At 35.7% G+C, this 15,830-nt stretch overlaps 2 protein-coding genes across 5 annotated transcripts; one reads left to right on the top strand and one right to left on the bottom strand.

Annotated features, from left to right (window-relative positions):
* Nucleotides 1–3,151: 3,151 nt before the first annotated feature.
* Nucleotides 3,152–6,906, top strand: LOC130728103 (probable inactive receptor kinase At5g58300). The gene is made up of 3 exons (XM_057579446.1): nucleotides 3,152–3,586; nucleotides 4,297–5,614; nucleotides 6,038–6,906. The coding sequence occupies exons 2-3, from the start codon at nucleotides 4,354–4,356 to the stop codon at nucleotides 6,607–6,609; spliced, it is 1,833 nt and encodes a 610-aa protein (XP_057435429.1). The 5' UTR covers nucleotides 3,152–3,586; nucleotides 4,297–4,353; the 3' UTR covers nucleotides 6,610–6,906.
* Nucleotides 6,907–7,221: 315 nt separating this feature from the next.
* On the bottom strand, nucleotides 7,222–14,954 carry LOC130728102 (uncharacterized). Of its 4 annotated transcripts, XM_057579442.1 has the most exons (22): nucleotides 14,744–14,953; nucleotides 13,945–14,436; nucleotides 13,280–13,342; nucleotides 13,129–13,191; nucleotides 12,978–13,040; nucleotides 12,833–12,895; nucleotides 12,682–12,744; nucleotides 12,524–12,583; nucleotides 12,378–12,440; nucleotides 12,228–12,290; nucleotides 12,055–12,117; nucleotides 11,806–11,868; nucleotides 11,534–11,596; nucleotides 11,390–11,452; nucleotides 11,176–11,238; nucleotides 10,832–10,894; nucleotides 10,687–10,749; nucleotides 10,464–10,526; nucleotides 9,294–9,353; nucleotides 8,556–8,696; nucleotides 8,070–8,168; nucleotides 7,222–7,893 (listed from the first exon to the last, which is right to left on the bottom strand). In XM_057579442.1, the coding sequence occupies exons 2-22, from the start codon at nucleotides 14,368–14,370 to the stop codon at nucleotides 7,444–7,446; spliced, it is 2,181 nt and encodes a 726-aa protein (XP_057435425.1). In that variant the 5' UTR covers nucleotides 14,371–14,436; nucleotides 14,744–14,953; the 3' UTR covers nucleotides 7,222–7,443. The 4 variants fall into 4 exon arrangements, with proteins under 4 accessions (XP_057435425.1, XP_057435427.1, XP_057435426.1 ...); XM_057579444.1 differs by lacking the exon at nucleotides 12,378–12,440 and having other exon boundaries at nucleotides 14,744–14,954; XM_057579443.1 differs by lacking the exon at nucleotides 13,280–13,342 and having other exon boundaries at nucleotides 14,744–14,954.
* Nucleotides 14,955–15,830: the final 876 nt, after the last annotated feature.

Genomic DNA, 15,830 nt, shown 5'->3' with positions numbered 1-15,830 from the left:
ATAGAGAGACAAAACCTTAACACATACTAAATAAAATATATAGTAACCAATTTCTACTATTTTAACTGTTTCAAACTTAATTTAATGAAGGACAAAATATCATATATCTGAGGATTGTAAGAAGGTTCTTAGGCATAAAATCTTGAAGTTTACTCTTTTCTGTTGTCTTCATTATTTTTGGACCAATATCCCGTTCCTTTTGGTTTCTTCATTCACCAATTTTCCACATTCACGCGCTCATGAAATTTGGGCCATAACATCAAGATCAAATTGTTCATATTTTTCACCTAATCAAACGGTAGAGATATACCATACAATTTAAGTCGTTCAATCAAAATCGGATGACTAAGATTCATTAACTACGTGAATTTAGGGAATTGCCGACTATAGACAATCCAAATTCGAAATTGAGGCAGAGTGCGACGACAATGCAAACCTTGAGGGACCAGACCACATGGTCAAGGAGGGTCGGGAGGAGCATGTTGAGGTGTTCTACATGTTGATCATGGCTTTCATCCATCGACATGACTTAGGGCATGTTTGGTAGTAAGAATAAGGAGGCATGATAGGATAATGTAATCATATCATGTTGTTTGTTGCACCAACATGATACAAATACAATAATAATGCAATCATGTCCCTTATTATATCTTATCCATCATGTGTAAATTTTATTCTGTGGGGAGCATGAGTTAGAAACCAGCTTGGATATGATAGCACTTTTTTTTTAATAATAAAAGGGGGCAAAGCCCAAAGAAATAAATCTACATAACCATTTTGGGTATAACAACCCCAATTGCATCATCCTTAAAAGTGGGATGCAGAGAAAGTGGAACATGTTCAAAATCAAACTCCTCTCCAGGGGAGGAATGTCCAAGACGAGCTAGGTGATCAGCACAACGGTTGGCTTCTCGATAGATATGATGAAAAGAAACAGTCCAATTGAAGGAAGCAAGGAGAATTGGATGTCCTTGACCAAGTCCATGCAAGGATGAGAGTGGGGGCATCTTACAGTAATAAGATTGTGTGCAGTCTTCGAGTCCATCTCTACTAGAACCTCGTTAAGCCTTCAAGAGGAAGCCAAACGAAGGCTTTTGAGAACTCCCCAAAGCTCAGCCTGAATAGAGGAGCAAATGCCAAGAGAGGAGAAGAATCCAACAATAGATTTCCCAGTTCAGTCGCGGATTAACCCACCACAGGCAGCTCTAGAATCGGACTGGAAGACAGAACCATTTGTGTTGATTTTCCAAGAACCAGGTTTCGGGGGCCACCATCGAATCCTTTTACATTACCTTAACCCCAAATTAAAATATTTATTTTAATATACATTGGTTTTATATTTATCAATTGCTAGTTGCTATTGCAACGTTAAAATGATTTAGTTACTCATACAAATTTAATTAAAAATGATTTAACTTATAAATGGTGAAAATATTGGTCTTTCTCATATAAAAGTAGACAGATTTTTTTCTTAACACCTGCTACTACTCAATGAATATTATTCACTAGGCTTAAATGCACTTTTGAACCCCCAAGTTTTTTTCGACGATTCGGGACCCTGATCTTTCAAAAAGATGCACTTTTGGACCTTCCGTCCAATTCCGTCAAAATTTGGACGGTTTTTGCCACGTCAGCAGGCCACGTGGCGTGCCACATCATTAAATAAAATAAGAACATGAAAAAATGGGGTGGGAGAGATTTGAACCCATGACATGGGAGTGGCAAAACAACCCTTTTGCCAATTGAACCGCTTAATGATTTAGACATATTGTGAACAAATTAATACATATACCATATTTTCTTCTTCTTCATCATCAATGTCAACTTCATCTTCTTCATCCTTCAATAACCAGAAACAATAACAAGAACCAACCCATTTTCTACTCACTCGATTCCAAACAAGAATATTACAATCAAACGCACAAATCCAAACATGAAAAATTAGTACTAGTATAGATAATATTCCTTGTTCAGTGCCTTTTTATGTGTATGTAAGGTGAATTGAATCTTGGATGATATAGCACGCGAATTTAGGTATATACAGCACTGATAAATGTGATCTAATAGTAACACACGAAACTTCTTACTATTAAAAATATCCTGTTGATAGATGAATTGACCCAACACAAATTATATTATGTTAGTGATTCGAGAACTTGTATTCTATCTACGTGATCCGAAACTAGAAATTGAGCTAAATGAAATTTTGGAACTGTAGTAGAGACAGTAATGGTCAACTCATAGGAAGATGGGAAACGGGAAGGAAACCCATACGTACTTACCTTCCATCGAGATCTACATTCAGCAACTCACACCAATGTGATTTTCATTCAATAATTCAAATGAGTTTTTCTTTTTCTTTTTTAAGCTGGAATCCAGTTCATTTCACATAAACTTGAAAAAAATCTGGTTTCTTTTACAGTTTTAGTTATAAAAAAATATTTTTAAAGGGTTAACTGATTTGTTAATGAAGTTATGCTTTGATAGCTTTTTTCACCTCAAAAGTAATTTCAGTTTAATTAGCATCCAAATAACAGTGATTCTTGTTTTTTAATGATAAAAGGAGAGAAAATAACTTCAAATCACTCCTAGGTAGGACTAGGAGCAATTGAAGGTTTTCCCGAGAGGGTTTCCCACCTATTGAATGTAGGAAGATTCAAACCCCCAACTTATGAGAATGTGAGGTTTAAACTCAAAAAAACTGGCATATGTGAGTTTTAGCAGTAAAAAACCACCACTAATGTGTAAAGTTAAAAAAATAGCTACTGATAACTAATTCCTAGAATTATTTTTGAAAATACATTCCAGGAATTTCGAAATGTATTTCTTAAAATTACATTCCAGGTTTTAGTTCACATAATGTATTTCCTAAAAAAATACATTCCAAAAATTAGTTTCCAATGACTGCTTTTTGTGGCAATGCACATTACTGACGGTCTGTCATAAAACCAATATGTCGATTGGATGTCAATCTCATCACGGTTCAAAGATCGGGACTGAAATATAATTTATGTTTTACTCAAACTTTATAGAATTATTCAATGCTAATTGGTACAGTAATAGCACATGTAACTTGAGTGTTACTGTACATGAATTTATCTTAGCATTGTGCCACCAGTAGGGTGATGTAATGAGGAAGAAGGCTTCTAGTTTAAGCTGAGTACCAACTTATGTGAACGTTGAATGTTTGCCTCCTAAATTATAAACATGAGAAGAGAACCAACTCTATGATCAATTCGTATTATAGCATAGTGTGGTAATAATAATATGTACATAGTGCTTTTAATAATAAGGTTCTCTTTTCTCAATGTCTATGGCTATGCGTGACTGTGTGTGTGTGTGTGTGTTACATCTTGGCGTATTCCTGAAGCCATGCCGTTAAAGCTTGCCTTTGCCTCCTCTTGGCCGTTACCACCACCGTTTACCAAAGCCAAATCAAACACTGCTTTAACAAAAACAACTTTTTTTCTTTTTCAGTCACATTTATTCATTTCCATCACTTGCACTGCTTAACCAACCCTCCTAGCTGTGGATGCTTCTCTGCTTCCACTTCCAACTTGCTTTCCCTTTCTCCTGTTTCTCAAAGGTAATAATCTTCTCTCAACTATTTGCATTTTGTTTTCTGCAATTTTCTGTTTTATTCAGTCTTTACTTTTAGTCACTTCATTTTGTTTACACATGTAGAACAATTATTGTTACCTAAAAATTTGAATTCTTAAAATTCTTAAGGGCATTGTTCCTTGTGGCTACTTACTTAGTGTGTGTTTGGAGACCCGGTATTTTTTTTAAGTGATTCTGAGAGAAGCTACTAGGATTTGATTTTGTCAAGGGATAAATGATTCTCAGAGAATTAATAGTGGATTCAAATATTCTGTTAGACTGATAGCATGTATCAGCTTCTCTTTTCTCAGAATAGATTCTGGTATCAGAAGTTACTAACAGAAACTTCTCTCCATAATTGAATTTAGCTTTAAAATCAATTGTTGAACGATTTTCAAATATGCATTAAGAAGAATATCAAGCAAAGTGAATGCCAAGCATGATTTTATAGTGAAATCAATGAGAATAAATGAATAGCATAGATAAACTGCTTCTGCAACTGATTGTAGCCAATTTTTAGAACTTCTTCAGTCATTTGTACTAATATTCATGTAATCTTTAAAAAATGAGACAAATTTCAGCACAGATTAGCTAAAAATAGGTATATTCACATTTCACTGTTTTTGCTGCATTGCATCCTTGGTTACAGTCGTTTCTTTTTATCAGTGTGTAATATTTTGGAATCCTTATTGCCAGGGAAACAAGTGGAACAATTTTCAGACACCTTGATCCAGTGTGGCACCATAAAACTTGATGATGCCCCAGTCCTACTTAGCCACAATACCAATTTTGCTACTCCTGGTTGTGTTTCCTCAAACTAAATCTGATCTACATTCAGAAAAGCAAGCCCTACTTGATTTTGCTTCTGCACTTCATCATGGTCATAAAATCAACTGGAACTCTAGTACCTCAGTGTGCACTTCTTGGGTGGGAGTTACATGCAGCTCTGATGGCTCTCATGTGCTTTCTTTGCGCCTTCCCGGTGTTGGACTGCGCGGTTCTCTCCCAGAAAACACGCTCGGTAAGCTGAGTGGCCTCATCAGTCTGAGCCTCAGGTCCAACACCTTGAGTGGGAATCTTCCAATTGACATGCTTTCCCTTCCTTCTCTGCGCTTTGTGTATCTGCAAAATAACAGCTTTTCAGGTGACATTCCATATTCGCTTCCGCCCCGGCTTCTCTTTCTTGATTTGTCCTATAACTCCTTCACAGGGAAAATTCCATCCTCAATCCAAAACTTGACATATCTAATAGGACTGAACCTCCAGAATAACTCCCTCAGAGGACCTATTCCTGATGTTAACCTTCCTACCCTTGAGGATTTGAATTTGAGCTTCAATTACCTGAATGGTTCTATCCCTTCAGAGCTTCAGAAGTTTCCTGCATCCTCATTTAAAGGGAATTTGAAGTTATGTGGAGCACCATTGGAGCCATGTTCTTCAGCTTCCCCTCCTCTCACATTGTCACCATCAATAGTTTCAACAAAACCATGTGATCTTTCAAGCAAGAAGCTGAGTAGAGGAGGCAAAATAGCTATAATTGCTTCAGGGTGTATCTTCACACTGCTGTTCCTTCCAGTTCTCATAGCAGTTTTCTGCTGTTTCAAGAAAAAAGGAGGTGAACAAAATTTAGTTCATAAAGAGAAGGGTGGAAAGTTGAGGGAGGGTTTTGGCAGTGGTGTGCAAGAACCTGAGAGGAACAAGCTAATATTCTTTGAAGGTTGTTCTAACAACTTTGATCTTGAGGATTTACTAAGAGCTTCAGCTGAAGTGCTTGGGAAGGGAAGTTGTGGAACAACTTACAAAGCCATTTTGGAGGAAGGGACAACAGTGGTTGTGAAGAGATTGAAAGAAGTGGCTGTGGGGAAAAAGGAATTTGAACTGCAAATGGAGATTGTCCAGAGGCTTGATCACCACCCAAATGTGGTTCCAATTCGTGCTTACTACTATTCCAAGGATGAAAAACTAGTGGTTTATGACTACTTTACTTGTGGCAGCTTTTCCAAGTTGTTGCATGGTAATTACTATCTTTTTGAACTTTTTCTCAATAAACTGTGTTGTTAAATTTGAAGGCGCTTAAAGATTTTTATAATGTATGCTTAGAAATGATCAAGATCCGGTTTTTATAAGAGCTTATTTGCATAAGCGTTTATCCAAGTGTTTAGAGACCTTATGTAAATAGCTTATGACCTACTTATAAGCTGTTTTGAGCTTATTTTCATAAGTTGCTTAGATGAACTTATATGAATAAGCACTTCATAAGTTATACCTACTTATAACTTATTTTGAGCTTATTTCAATAAGCTCAATTTAACTTATGAATAAGCGCTTATGGCAATAAGCACTTAATTAAGTTGTTTATCTAAACATGCACTAAATACATTGCTACTTGCTGGTTTTCTAATGTTCTTAGCATGTCATTGATGAAACATGATGACAGGAACAAGGGAAACGGGAAGAACTCCACTAGATTGGCATTCCAGATTGAAGATAGTGGCTGGAGCAGCAAGGGGCATTGCATATATCCATTCAGCCAATGGAAAGAAATTTGTCCATGGCAACATAAAATCATCTAATGTGCTTCTCTCAGTGGATCTACAAGGCTGCATATCAGATTTTGGCTTAACTCCTCTAACAACTTTTTGTGTCTTCTCCAGAAGTGCAGGCTACAAAGCACCTGAGGTTATTGAAACCAGAAAATCCACCCAAAAATCTGATGTGTACAGCTTTGGTGTTCTCCTTCTTGAGATGCTGACTGGGAAAGCACCAGTTCAGTGTTCAGGGCATGATGATGTGGTTGTTGATCTTCCAAAGTGGGTCCAATCTGTTGTCAGAGAGGAGTGGACTGCTGAAGTGTTTGATCTTGAGCTAATGAGATATCCAAACATTGAAGAAGAACTTGTGCAGATGTTACAACTGGCTATGGCATGTGTTGCAGAGATGCCTGACATGAGGCCTTCAATGAAGGAAGTTGTTATGCTAATTGAAGACATCAGAGAATCCACTTCTTAGAAACAGCCATCATTCTTGGAGGACAAGTTCAAGGGGTTCCATCAATGCTTTCACTCCATATAAACTGAAAGGCTGGCTACTGTATGAACAACATCGATCCATTGCCTAGTTTCTAATATACCTAGTCAAGATTCATTTCAGGTCTTAACATGAAAAGAAAAAAATGTTTAAGCATCTTGCAACTTTTTGCTTATGATAATTGCTTTAACCTGACGTCTACAATTCGATGTACTAGCATCATATGTCTTGCAAGCAATGAGCTGGATCAAATGAATAAATATATCTTTTTTTTTTGATGAAAAAATATCTTAGCGCATGTTTAGATACACAAGTAGATAGCTCTGACGTCTTGAGGCCATACCAGTGTTGTTAATGGCAGATTATGGCGCAAAGCCAGAAACATGCCATATTTGATAAATACTGGCGGATGGCAGAATATCGGCTATGTCCTCTTGCTAGAATTCCACCATGAGATGTGGCCGTAGCGGATATTTGGCAACACCGGGTCATACATCACTCACCAAAAATAATTGATTTCATAACAAACCACCATGCAAACTAGTCACCAACCACTAGATTCTTATGGTATCATTTCCAACAGTGAAAGCAATGTGAAGCAAGAACACACAATAAAAAAAACTTTAGTTTATACTCTTCCTGGTACAATATTTCCAAATGTTCAAAGAATTGACCTACAGGCACTAAAATGGCCCAATTAGGCCAGCATATATCGGTATTCTTCTAATGTAAGTGAGGTTCATTTATGTTCAAGATGGCAAAAAAAATGGTTAACTGTCTGTTTCACCCAGTATCAGAAAGTCCATGACTGGTGTTTTAAGAGTGGTTAACCAAGTCAGCACCACTGACATACTTAGCAACAAATGATATCAGACGAAATGGAGCACCAACAAGGGGAGAATCTGTTAGTGGCACTGGCACAGCTTCATTTTCCGCATTCTTGGCATCCTGCAACTCTAGCTCTTGTATTTCATTATCATCCAACGGAATTTGCACAATTTCTCCAGCATCATCAGGTACCAATGATGAGTTTGAAATTACCGCAACAGCATGCTCAGTATCAACAGAGCCACCATTATCCTTCACTGAACTCTCTTTCAGTGAATCAAATTCCTGGGCTGATACACTTCTAAGCTCACCTGATGCAGGTACAGCAATGGCAACACCAGCAGGTTTAGCAAATTCAGTCTTCCCATCAGGTACAGTGTCTCTAGAAAGTCTAATTTCTGCACTTTGTCGATCCAGTTCAATATATAACTCGTTGACCTGAGGGTAAAAATGGCATAACCAATAAGCACACTTAACACTGTCTACATAGTCTAACACAACTAATCTAACTCTACTAGTACAACAAATTAACAAAATCAAATCCTTCAGTAACAGTAAGTCATCAGTAATTCATGGTAGTCTTTTTAAAATCCATAAAGAACCCTGCATCTTACCTTCTCAACAAGCTCTGCATTTTCTGCCACCAATTTCTCCACCAAAGTACAGGCTGCTTCAATTTGAGACTTCAAGTCATCATTTTCAGAAGCAAGATCCTATCCACCATTAAGCAAAATATGGTCAGAGGCAGCATAAATAGGCTAGCAGGTATGGTTCTTCCGCCTCCCTAATTCAAGTCACATACTCACACACTTCATAGATTTATAACTCATATCTCTGCTCCATCTTCCTTATAAAAAATTACTAATCACAGAACTCAGGACGCAACTAGTTACAGTCACGGACTGCTAGACTACAGTCCATCACTATATACGTGAGTATCATTACATATAACTACTAACTAAACAGTGATCATTTTTCACGTAGTCATATAACACTAAAAATTGTCCCTTCCTTCTTCCAAAACTAAAGGAAAAAATTATTTTCCTACGAATGAATGTGTTGTTGTAGATTTTAACCATATTAGGATAGCAAAAATAAACCTTAGAAGATGCATCCAGCGAGAAGGAAGAAGAGCTGCTGTTTTCAAGATTCTGGATTGTTGACTGAAGACCTGACACATTTTCCCTCAACTGCTGGTTTTCTAGCAGAAGATTACTCCTGAACTCTTCCAACTCTGCCACCTGCAAAACTTTGTTTTTAATTTCCATATCAGAATTAACACAGGTTTGTTACAAAATGGACATGACCTAATGACATTATGTGAGCGTAATTCATCAAGCCAATGTTGATGAATAATGAAACTAAAAGAAAAGAAAACTTGATTAAATGTAACACAATTTACGTTGGAAAGCACATGGAGATTGCCAAAAGAATGTTAGCCTAAACGAAGGCATTAATGGACACTAAGTACCAAAACAAGTAACAATTGTGACAAAGTTAGCTGGAATATCTAAGCAAGAAAAGTCGAGGAGATAATTATATTGGTAATTTCAGTAATTTCACCCACATGCAGGGAAACTTGCTCTTCTGATCACAAAAATACTCAGACTGGTTATGGCACATTTGCAATGGCAGACCATTCTAAGTTTTTATAAACTGATTCCAAGACTGAACACTACAAGATAATGATTCAAATTAACTTACCAGCTTATCTATTACTCATAAAGATAATGAGGAAATTACGTATACTAATACCTAAAAGTAAGAATCTATAATACATTCCTATATTTTTCAATATAAAATACTCATGTATAATTGTATATATATGAGTTACATACCTGTACTTGTAGCACGCTGATGCTTCTATTCAGGTTTGAAATAATGTCTTTAGTTGCGTTCTACAAATAAAACACATTATTTCTCTGTTAAGGGACAAATTCACAAGAAATAGAGAGCACATATTTAACACTATGCTACTGATTCTTCACCTCAGTCTCAGACAACCAGAAAACTATGATGATGAAAATTTGTTGCTTTTATCCATTCAATTTCAGAATAACAAATCCAGGAAAAAGAAATAAGAAATAAGAAATTGAGAACAAACAGTTTGCGGACACATCTTCACATTTCACACTAATCAAACCATACAGTCATTTTTATTCCTTTAAACCCCTTTTGGCTGGCATAATAGAATGCTCTAGCATTTGCTGTACTACTTAGAACTAAACTTGGGCATGTTATGAGTCTGCAATATTATGGCCTCCTGCTTATCCATTGTCATTCACATGGATAGAGGTCAAGAGTAACTGAATTGCACTTGTATAAAGGCCAGATGTACATACAATTTATCTTCTAAACCAATAAAACTTGCTGGCTATGGCAGGAGAGGAGAGGCTTGCAAGATGATGGGGGTTGCTGAAACCTGTGGGGTAAAGCCAACAAAGAGTGATGGGAAAAAACTAACCTGGAATCTAAAGAATGAGATACCAAGATGACTCAACTCCTCTGCACGGTTCTCTCTAAATTTTCCCTTTTGTTTCTCTCCAAATTTTACATCTGTTCTCTAGCCCAGAGAGCTCACTCTTAGTTGCCCTAAACTTCTCTCTATTTTCATTTCCCGTTGACCTAATTTCAAAACAACCTTTATTTCTTCAATCAAACAATCTTTTTATTTTCCAAACAAAGCCCAAATTACCATCAAACAGAAAGGTATCTGGAATCTAGATTCTTGAATCTGAACACCGTAAAACTAGATGGTATCAGGGAGTTTTGGATCGTGACAAGGGATTGGCTTGGGCCTTGAGGATTTACTTCGAATTCAGAAAGAAGGGAAAAAACTTTGACTTTATCTAATTTTACATTGATCATACTTTATTTATTTAGTCAAGATTGGATGCCGACAAATTACAATAATCTACTATATGAAAGTTAAGGGTGATAATTATTAAGCAGACAATATATTCAACACAATAAGTCAATAGAATATTAGATAATAGAGAAGTTATTACCTCTTTCTCAACAAAAGAACTCAAATCACTCTCCAGAAGATTTACTTTTTGCTCTAAACTCTCCTGTAAACAATGTATATTGGATTTGCAGTTTCAGCCAAATTTTCATTTATCAAAAAAAAAGGTCAAAATATTGTACACCATGAGAGATGGAGACGGGGTCAGATGAAGTTAAATAAACACTGAATGTAGGAACTCACAAAGTTGATAAAGAAATTCTTACCCCTTTGAGGCTCAAAACTGTCTTTTCATTCAGCAACTGATTGGTTTTTCCCACCAATTCAGCCTGCATATGATATTAAGTACGTTGATAAATAATTTCTAAAGCTAAATGGTCTCAAACTTAAAAAAATAAACAAGTCAATCACCTCTTTTTGAATCAAGGAATCATTCTCTCTCTGCAATTGTGCTATTCTCATTTCCAGACCAGACTGCAGATAATCAAGTCAAATATCACAGTCAGTAGTTAAACATATATAGGGATAATAAATTTTGAATGACACATAAGAGCCGTCCACACATTCATTAAAACTGTGCAACCCAAATTCAATTACATGCTTAATATGTTTTTTACCAGTTCAAGATCAGGTACTAACAATACCTAATCTTTTTTTGGTTACATAATACCTAACCTACTATGAAAGTTAAAGTGTTAATTAAGCAAACAATATATTCCATACAATAAAATATGAGAGAATAGACAAGTTATTACCTCTTTCTCACTAAAAGAACTCAAATCGCTCTCCAAAAGATTTATTTTCCGCTCTAAACTCTCCTGTGGAACAATATATATTGGATTTAAAATTTCAAATCAATTTCCATTTAGAAAAACAAAATATTGCACACCATGAGAGTGGGGATCAGTTAAGGTTAAATAAATAGTGGGTGTAGTGTAGGAAACGACAAAGTAATGAAGAAATTATTACCCCTTTCAAGCTCAAAACAACCTTTTCATTCAGCAACAGGTTGGTTTTTTCGACCAATCCAGCCTGCACATGATATACCATTTAATAAAGATTTCTCTAAATCAATACTCCTAAATCATTTAAAGTATACATAGAATCACTCACCTCTCTTTGAATTAAGGAATTATTCTCTCCCTGTAATTGTGCGATTTTCATTTCCAATTCAGTCTGCAGATAATCCACTGTACAGTCAGTGGCTAAACATATACAAGAATAACATAATTTGGATTAGCTCATTATGAGGTAATAATCGATTTTCTTTTGCATCTCCCAGATAGAGCTTTTAGAAAAAGATAGTTATTTCCCCAAAATTAATCTTTCCCAAACATGATATAAGAGCCATCCAAACATTCATCAAAACTGTTCAATTTAATTACCTGTTTTTGTGTCTGCAATTCTTTTTCAGCTTGTAATTTTTTTATTAACTCTTCCAAGGTAACCTGTAAAAGAAAGGCAAAACAAATGGTATAGATGAAAAAACTTATAAGAGATTTTATTAGAAACAAAGCTCACTGTTAGCCTTTTTCTCTAGGATTTCCATCTGGACTGCCTGTTGAGAAAGTAAATATAAAGCTGCAACATGAGCAGTTAAATTAATATCTCTGATAAAACTTACAATATATTACCTCTTTATAAACATGTTCATCATTTTCTTCTTTCAGTTTTTTAATTGTCTCCTCTGATATGGCCTGTGGATAGATTGGTTATAGGCAATCATACTAAAGAATTTTAGTGATTTGAGCAATTAAAAAAATGAAAAAAATAAAAATCTCAAAGATGAAATTCAAAATAAAATTACCTCTTTCTGAATGTGGAATGCATTTTCTTTTTTCAATTTGCTTATTGTCTCTTCTGATATGGCCTGTTTTAAGATATGCTATATGAGTAAAGAGAAGATTGCAAGCTAAACATTAAAAAAGAGATATTTGTCAGATAAACTTTAATTTACTTCTTTCTTCATGTGCATATCATTTTCTTCATTCAACTTTCTAATTGTATCTTCTAATATGGCCTGTGGAATGATAGGCAGTAAATGTCATAAACATAAGTTCTCAAATAAAGGATAGATGCTTATAGTTCTAGGTAAAACACTACCTCTTTCTGAACACGCATATCATGTTCTTTCAATTTTCTGGTGGTCTCTTCTGATGCAACCTGTGGAAAGATAGAGTATATGTGTTTAAAGAAAATAGCGAGATAGAGACCGTAGAAAAAGAATAAATGTCACTCGGGTGAAATTTAAAATGTATTACCTCTTTTTGCATATGTATGTCATTTTGTTCTTTCAATTTTCTGATTGTCTCTTCCGATATAGCCTATGACATGATGAGTTGTACATGTTATAAGAACATTGAAACAAAGTTGCTAAAACAAAGGACAGGAAATTCTCAGATACAATATTACCTCTTTCTGAATGTGCATAGCATTTTCTGCTTTTAAGTTCCTGATTATGTCTTCTGATATGGCCTGAGTGAGATACACAGCACATATTATAAAAACATTGAGATGTAATAAAACAAAGGAAGATAATTCTCAGATCAAATATTACCTCTTTCTGAATGTATGTATCATTTTCTTCTTTTAGTTTCTTGATTGTCTCTTCTGAAGTGGTCTGTGGAATGGTATGCTGAACAAGTTATAAAAACATGGAAACATAGGTTCTAAAACAAAGGACGGAAATTTCTTTGGTAAAATATGACCTCTTTCTGAATGAGCATAGCATTTTCTCCTTTCAATTTTCCAATTGTTTCGTCTGATGTGACCTGTGGAAAGATAGGCTATGCATATGAAATATATGAAACTACAGAACATCCTAGCATGTATATGAAAAATTAAACTTGAACATCTTACAGCGTTCTGTTTGAGAATATCATTTTCATTTCCCAATGTTTTAATTGTCTCTTCTGAGGTGGCCTGTCAAAAGGCAGTTTCACTTAGTTTGGCAATACACTCATGTCCACAAAGACTCAACTAAAACAGGAGATACAGAGGGAACAAGGGAGATCCAATTTTTTATGAACCTGTTTGTATAACCAGTGTACAATTATTTTCGACAAGAACAGATCTAATCGGAAGAAAGAGTATCATGTGCGGGAATGCTTAAGTAAAAGTAATTTTCAAGTGAAGTTTTGTTTTGCAGTGTGTTATGCAAGATCACTACCTAGTACACGTAGGACTAGGAAAGACCAAAAACAAAAACATTACATTGTAATAAAAGGAAAAGACTGCCCAATTTGATCAATAGTGAAATATCATATTGATGTTTTGGCCATAAATAGCTCCTATAATTAGTCACACGGGCCTAGAAACTACATTCAGAAACTGAAGCAGGAATAAGAAGTTTACACTACATTTATATGTCCCAATGAAAAATGATAACAATAGCTGGGGAAAACACGGTTCACTTTGTGAAGTGAACCAATATTTAAAAATACAGCACTTATCACAAGGCACAAGCATGGACCTCTAAACATCTATGGGAAGTGGGAATCTATATTGACTGAAGGAAAACTTACACATTCTTTACCATTTGGCAGATGTCCATTGACTCCATTCGAATCAACATTAGTACTTTGCCTGTCTGCAGACTCCGTTGGTTGATTAAGCTCATCCTTTCCACTTGTCGCCACATTCTGATCTCCGTTTGGTACTTCCACAACCCCATTCCAATTCACACTTTGCTCATGTGCCTCATTAGCAGTCTCCAAAGGAGGAGCAGGCTCATCCTTGCCATCACTAGCCAAATTCTGATCCCTAGTTGACATTTCTCCAACCCCATTCGAGTTCGCTGCAGTCTCAGAAACATCAGTTCGCTCGTCCTTAACATTATTGCTCACCAGATTCTGATCCCTAGTAGCTGCTTCTCCAACCCCATTCTCCACATTCTTACTTTGCTTTCCCTTCTTCTTCTTGTTTTTCCTCTTTCTCTTGTCATCCTCCATCCTCCCAGCTCAAATTCTCTATTCCAACTTCTAAGAGGCACTAATCACACACCCACAAACCTAAAACTAAAACAAAACAAAAAGAGAATTTTCAGATTTAAAAGTCTAGTAACTTGCCACCAGAAATGATAAAACCTCAAATGCAATCCAAATCCAAGTTCAGAATCAAAAACCCAGATTCACATTAAATCATAATTCATCATAACGTACCCAAAACCAAAAAAACAAACAAAAAAATCAAATCTTAGCTTGCAGTTACCAGTTACAAATAATGGGCATCACGAAATCTCAAATCTAAAACCAAAAAGTTGACGAATTTGATGAAATTAAAAACAAAAACAGTGAATGAAAAATTATTGATGAAAACGCTTACATGTAAGGAATCTGGAAAGCGTTGTTGATGGAAGGAATGAATGAAGAGGGGTTGTGTGAGTTAGCGTAATCTGGAAATGCAGAGAAACGGTGATGAAGGTGGGTGGTTCAGTGAGTGAGAAGAGAAGAGAAGAGAAGCAATGCGTTGTTGTGTTGTGTCGATGCGAGTTTTTAGCGTTTGCTTTGCATTATGTAATGTTCACGACATGTTTTGCATTTCGACCCAGAAAATCCAACGGCTTTAACTCCACCATTTGTCGGTTTACTAGATGGACTTGCCTCTTCTACTTGCTTTCTTGTTTCACTTTTTTAATGTTTTAACTTGCCTAACTAGTAATAAAAAAGAGTAGAATCCAAGTTAGAACAGAATCATGATCGTCCGGAGAAGCTATCACCTTCTTTTATGGTTCCCAAGCACCAGCCCCTGAGGGTCTCTCTACCAAGTAAGTGATGCAGTTGCTCAAGAGTGTCTCCAAAAGGTGTTCAATAGGTGTAGAATGATAAAAGGTATCATAAAAATCGCAAAAATCGAGCTTATATATGAAGTTGGCATACTCGTTAAGCGTTCGATTGGATTAAAATTTGGCTTAAATACCTTTTTGGCCCCTGAAATTGTACACAAAATCAAACCTAGTCCTTGAAAAAAATTCGCATCAAATTGGGTCATTAAAAAGTTTTTATTTAATCAAATTAAGTCCTTATGCTTAATTTTGACCAGTCAACAGTCTAGTGGCAAGCCTAGTAAGATGATGATGGTCAGGTGGACTTTTTCACATCAATTTTAGTCCCTTAAAAAATATTTTAATCAATTTTAGTCCTTATTCTTCCACATTCATCTTCTTCCACCTTCTTAAACTTCCTCCATAACTCAAATCCTTAAACCCAGAAATTCAAAACCATAAAAAAAGCATATTGTTCATCATATTCACCTTGTTCTTTTAGAACCTAGAAAATTAGAGGCAAAAAAAATGAAGGTGGAAGATAATGGACTAAATTGATTAAAATATTTTTCAATGGATTAAAATTGATGTGAAAATGTCCATGTGTTCATCCTCAACTGACTAGGCTTGTCACTGGATCGTTGACCT

Source organism: Lotus japonicus, chromosome 1 (assembly GCF_012489685.1).
Source record: "Lotus japonicus ecotype B-129 chromosome 1, LjGifu_v1.2".
Taxonomy (NCBI): domain Eukaryota; kingdom Viridiplantae; phylum Streptophyta; class Magnoliopsida; order Fabales; family Fabaceae; genus Lotus; species Lotus japonicus.
The sequence above is the reverse complement of the archived record's forward strand: the minus strand, read 5'-3'. Positions and strand labels throughout refer to the sequence as shown.

What these genes read in the sequence shown, in the direction of transcription:
- LOC130728103 (XM_057579446.1), top strand. Translation starts at nt 4,354, where the DNA reads ATGATGCCCCAGTCCTACTTAGCCACAATACCAATTTTGCTACTCCTG. An exon ending in CTTTTCCAAGTTGTTGCATG is followed by an intron (nt 5,615 to 6,037) that starts GTAATTACTATC and finishes ACATGATGACAG; the next exon opens with GAACAAGGGAAACGGGAAGA.
- LOC130728102 (XM_057579442.1), bottom strand. Translation starts at nt 14,370, where the DNA reads ATGGAGGATGACAAGAGAAAGAGGAAAAACAAGAAGAAGAAGGGAAAG. An exon ending in GTTCTTTTAGTGAGAAAGAG is followed by an intron (nt 10,895 to 11,175) that starts GTAATAACTTGT and finishes GATTATCTGCAG; the next exon opens with TCTGGTCTGGAAATGAGAAT. An exon ending in GTTCTTTTGTTGAGAAAGAG is followed by an intron (nt 9,354 to 10,463) that starts GTAATAACTTCT and finishes TTTTATTTGTAG; the next exon opens with AACGCAACTAAAGACATTAT.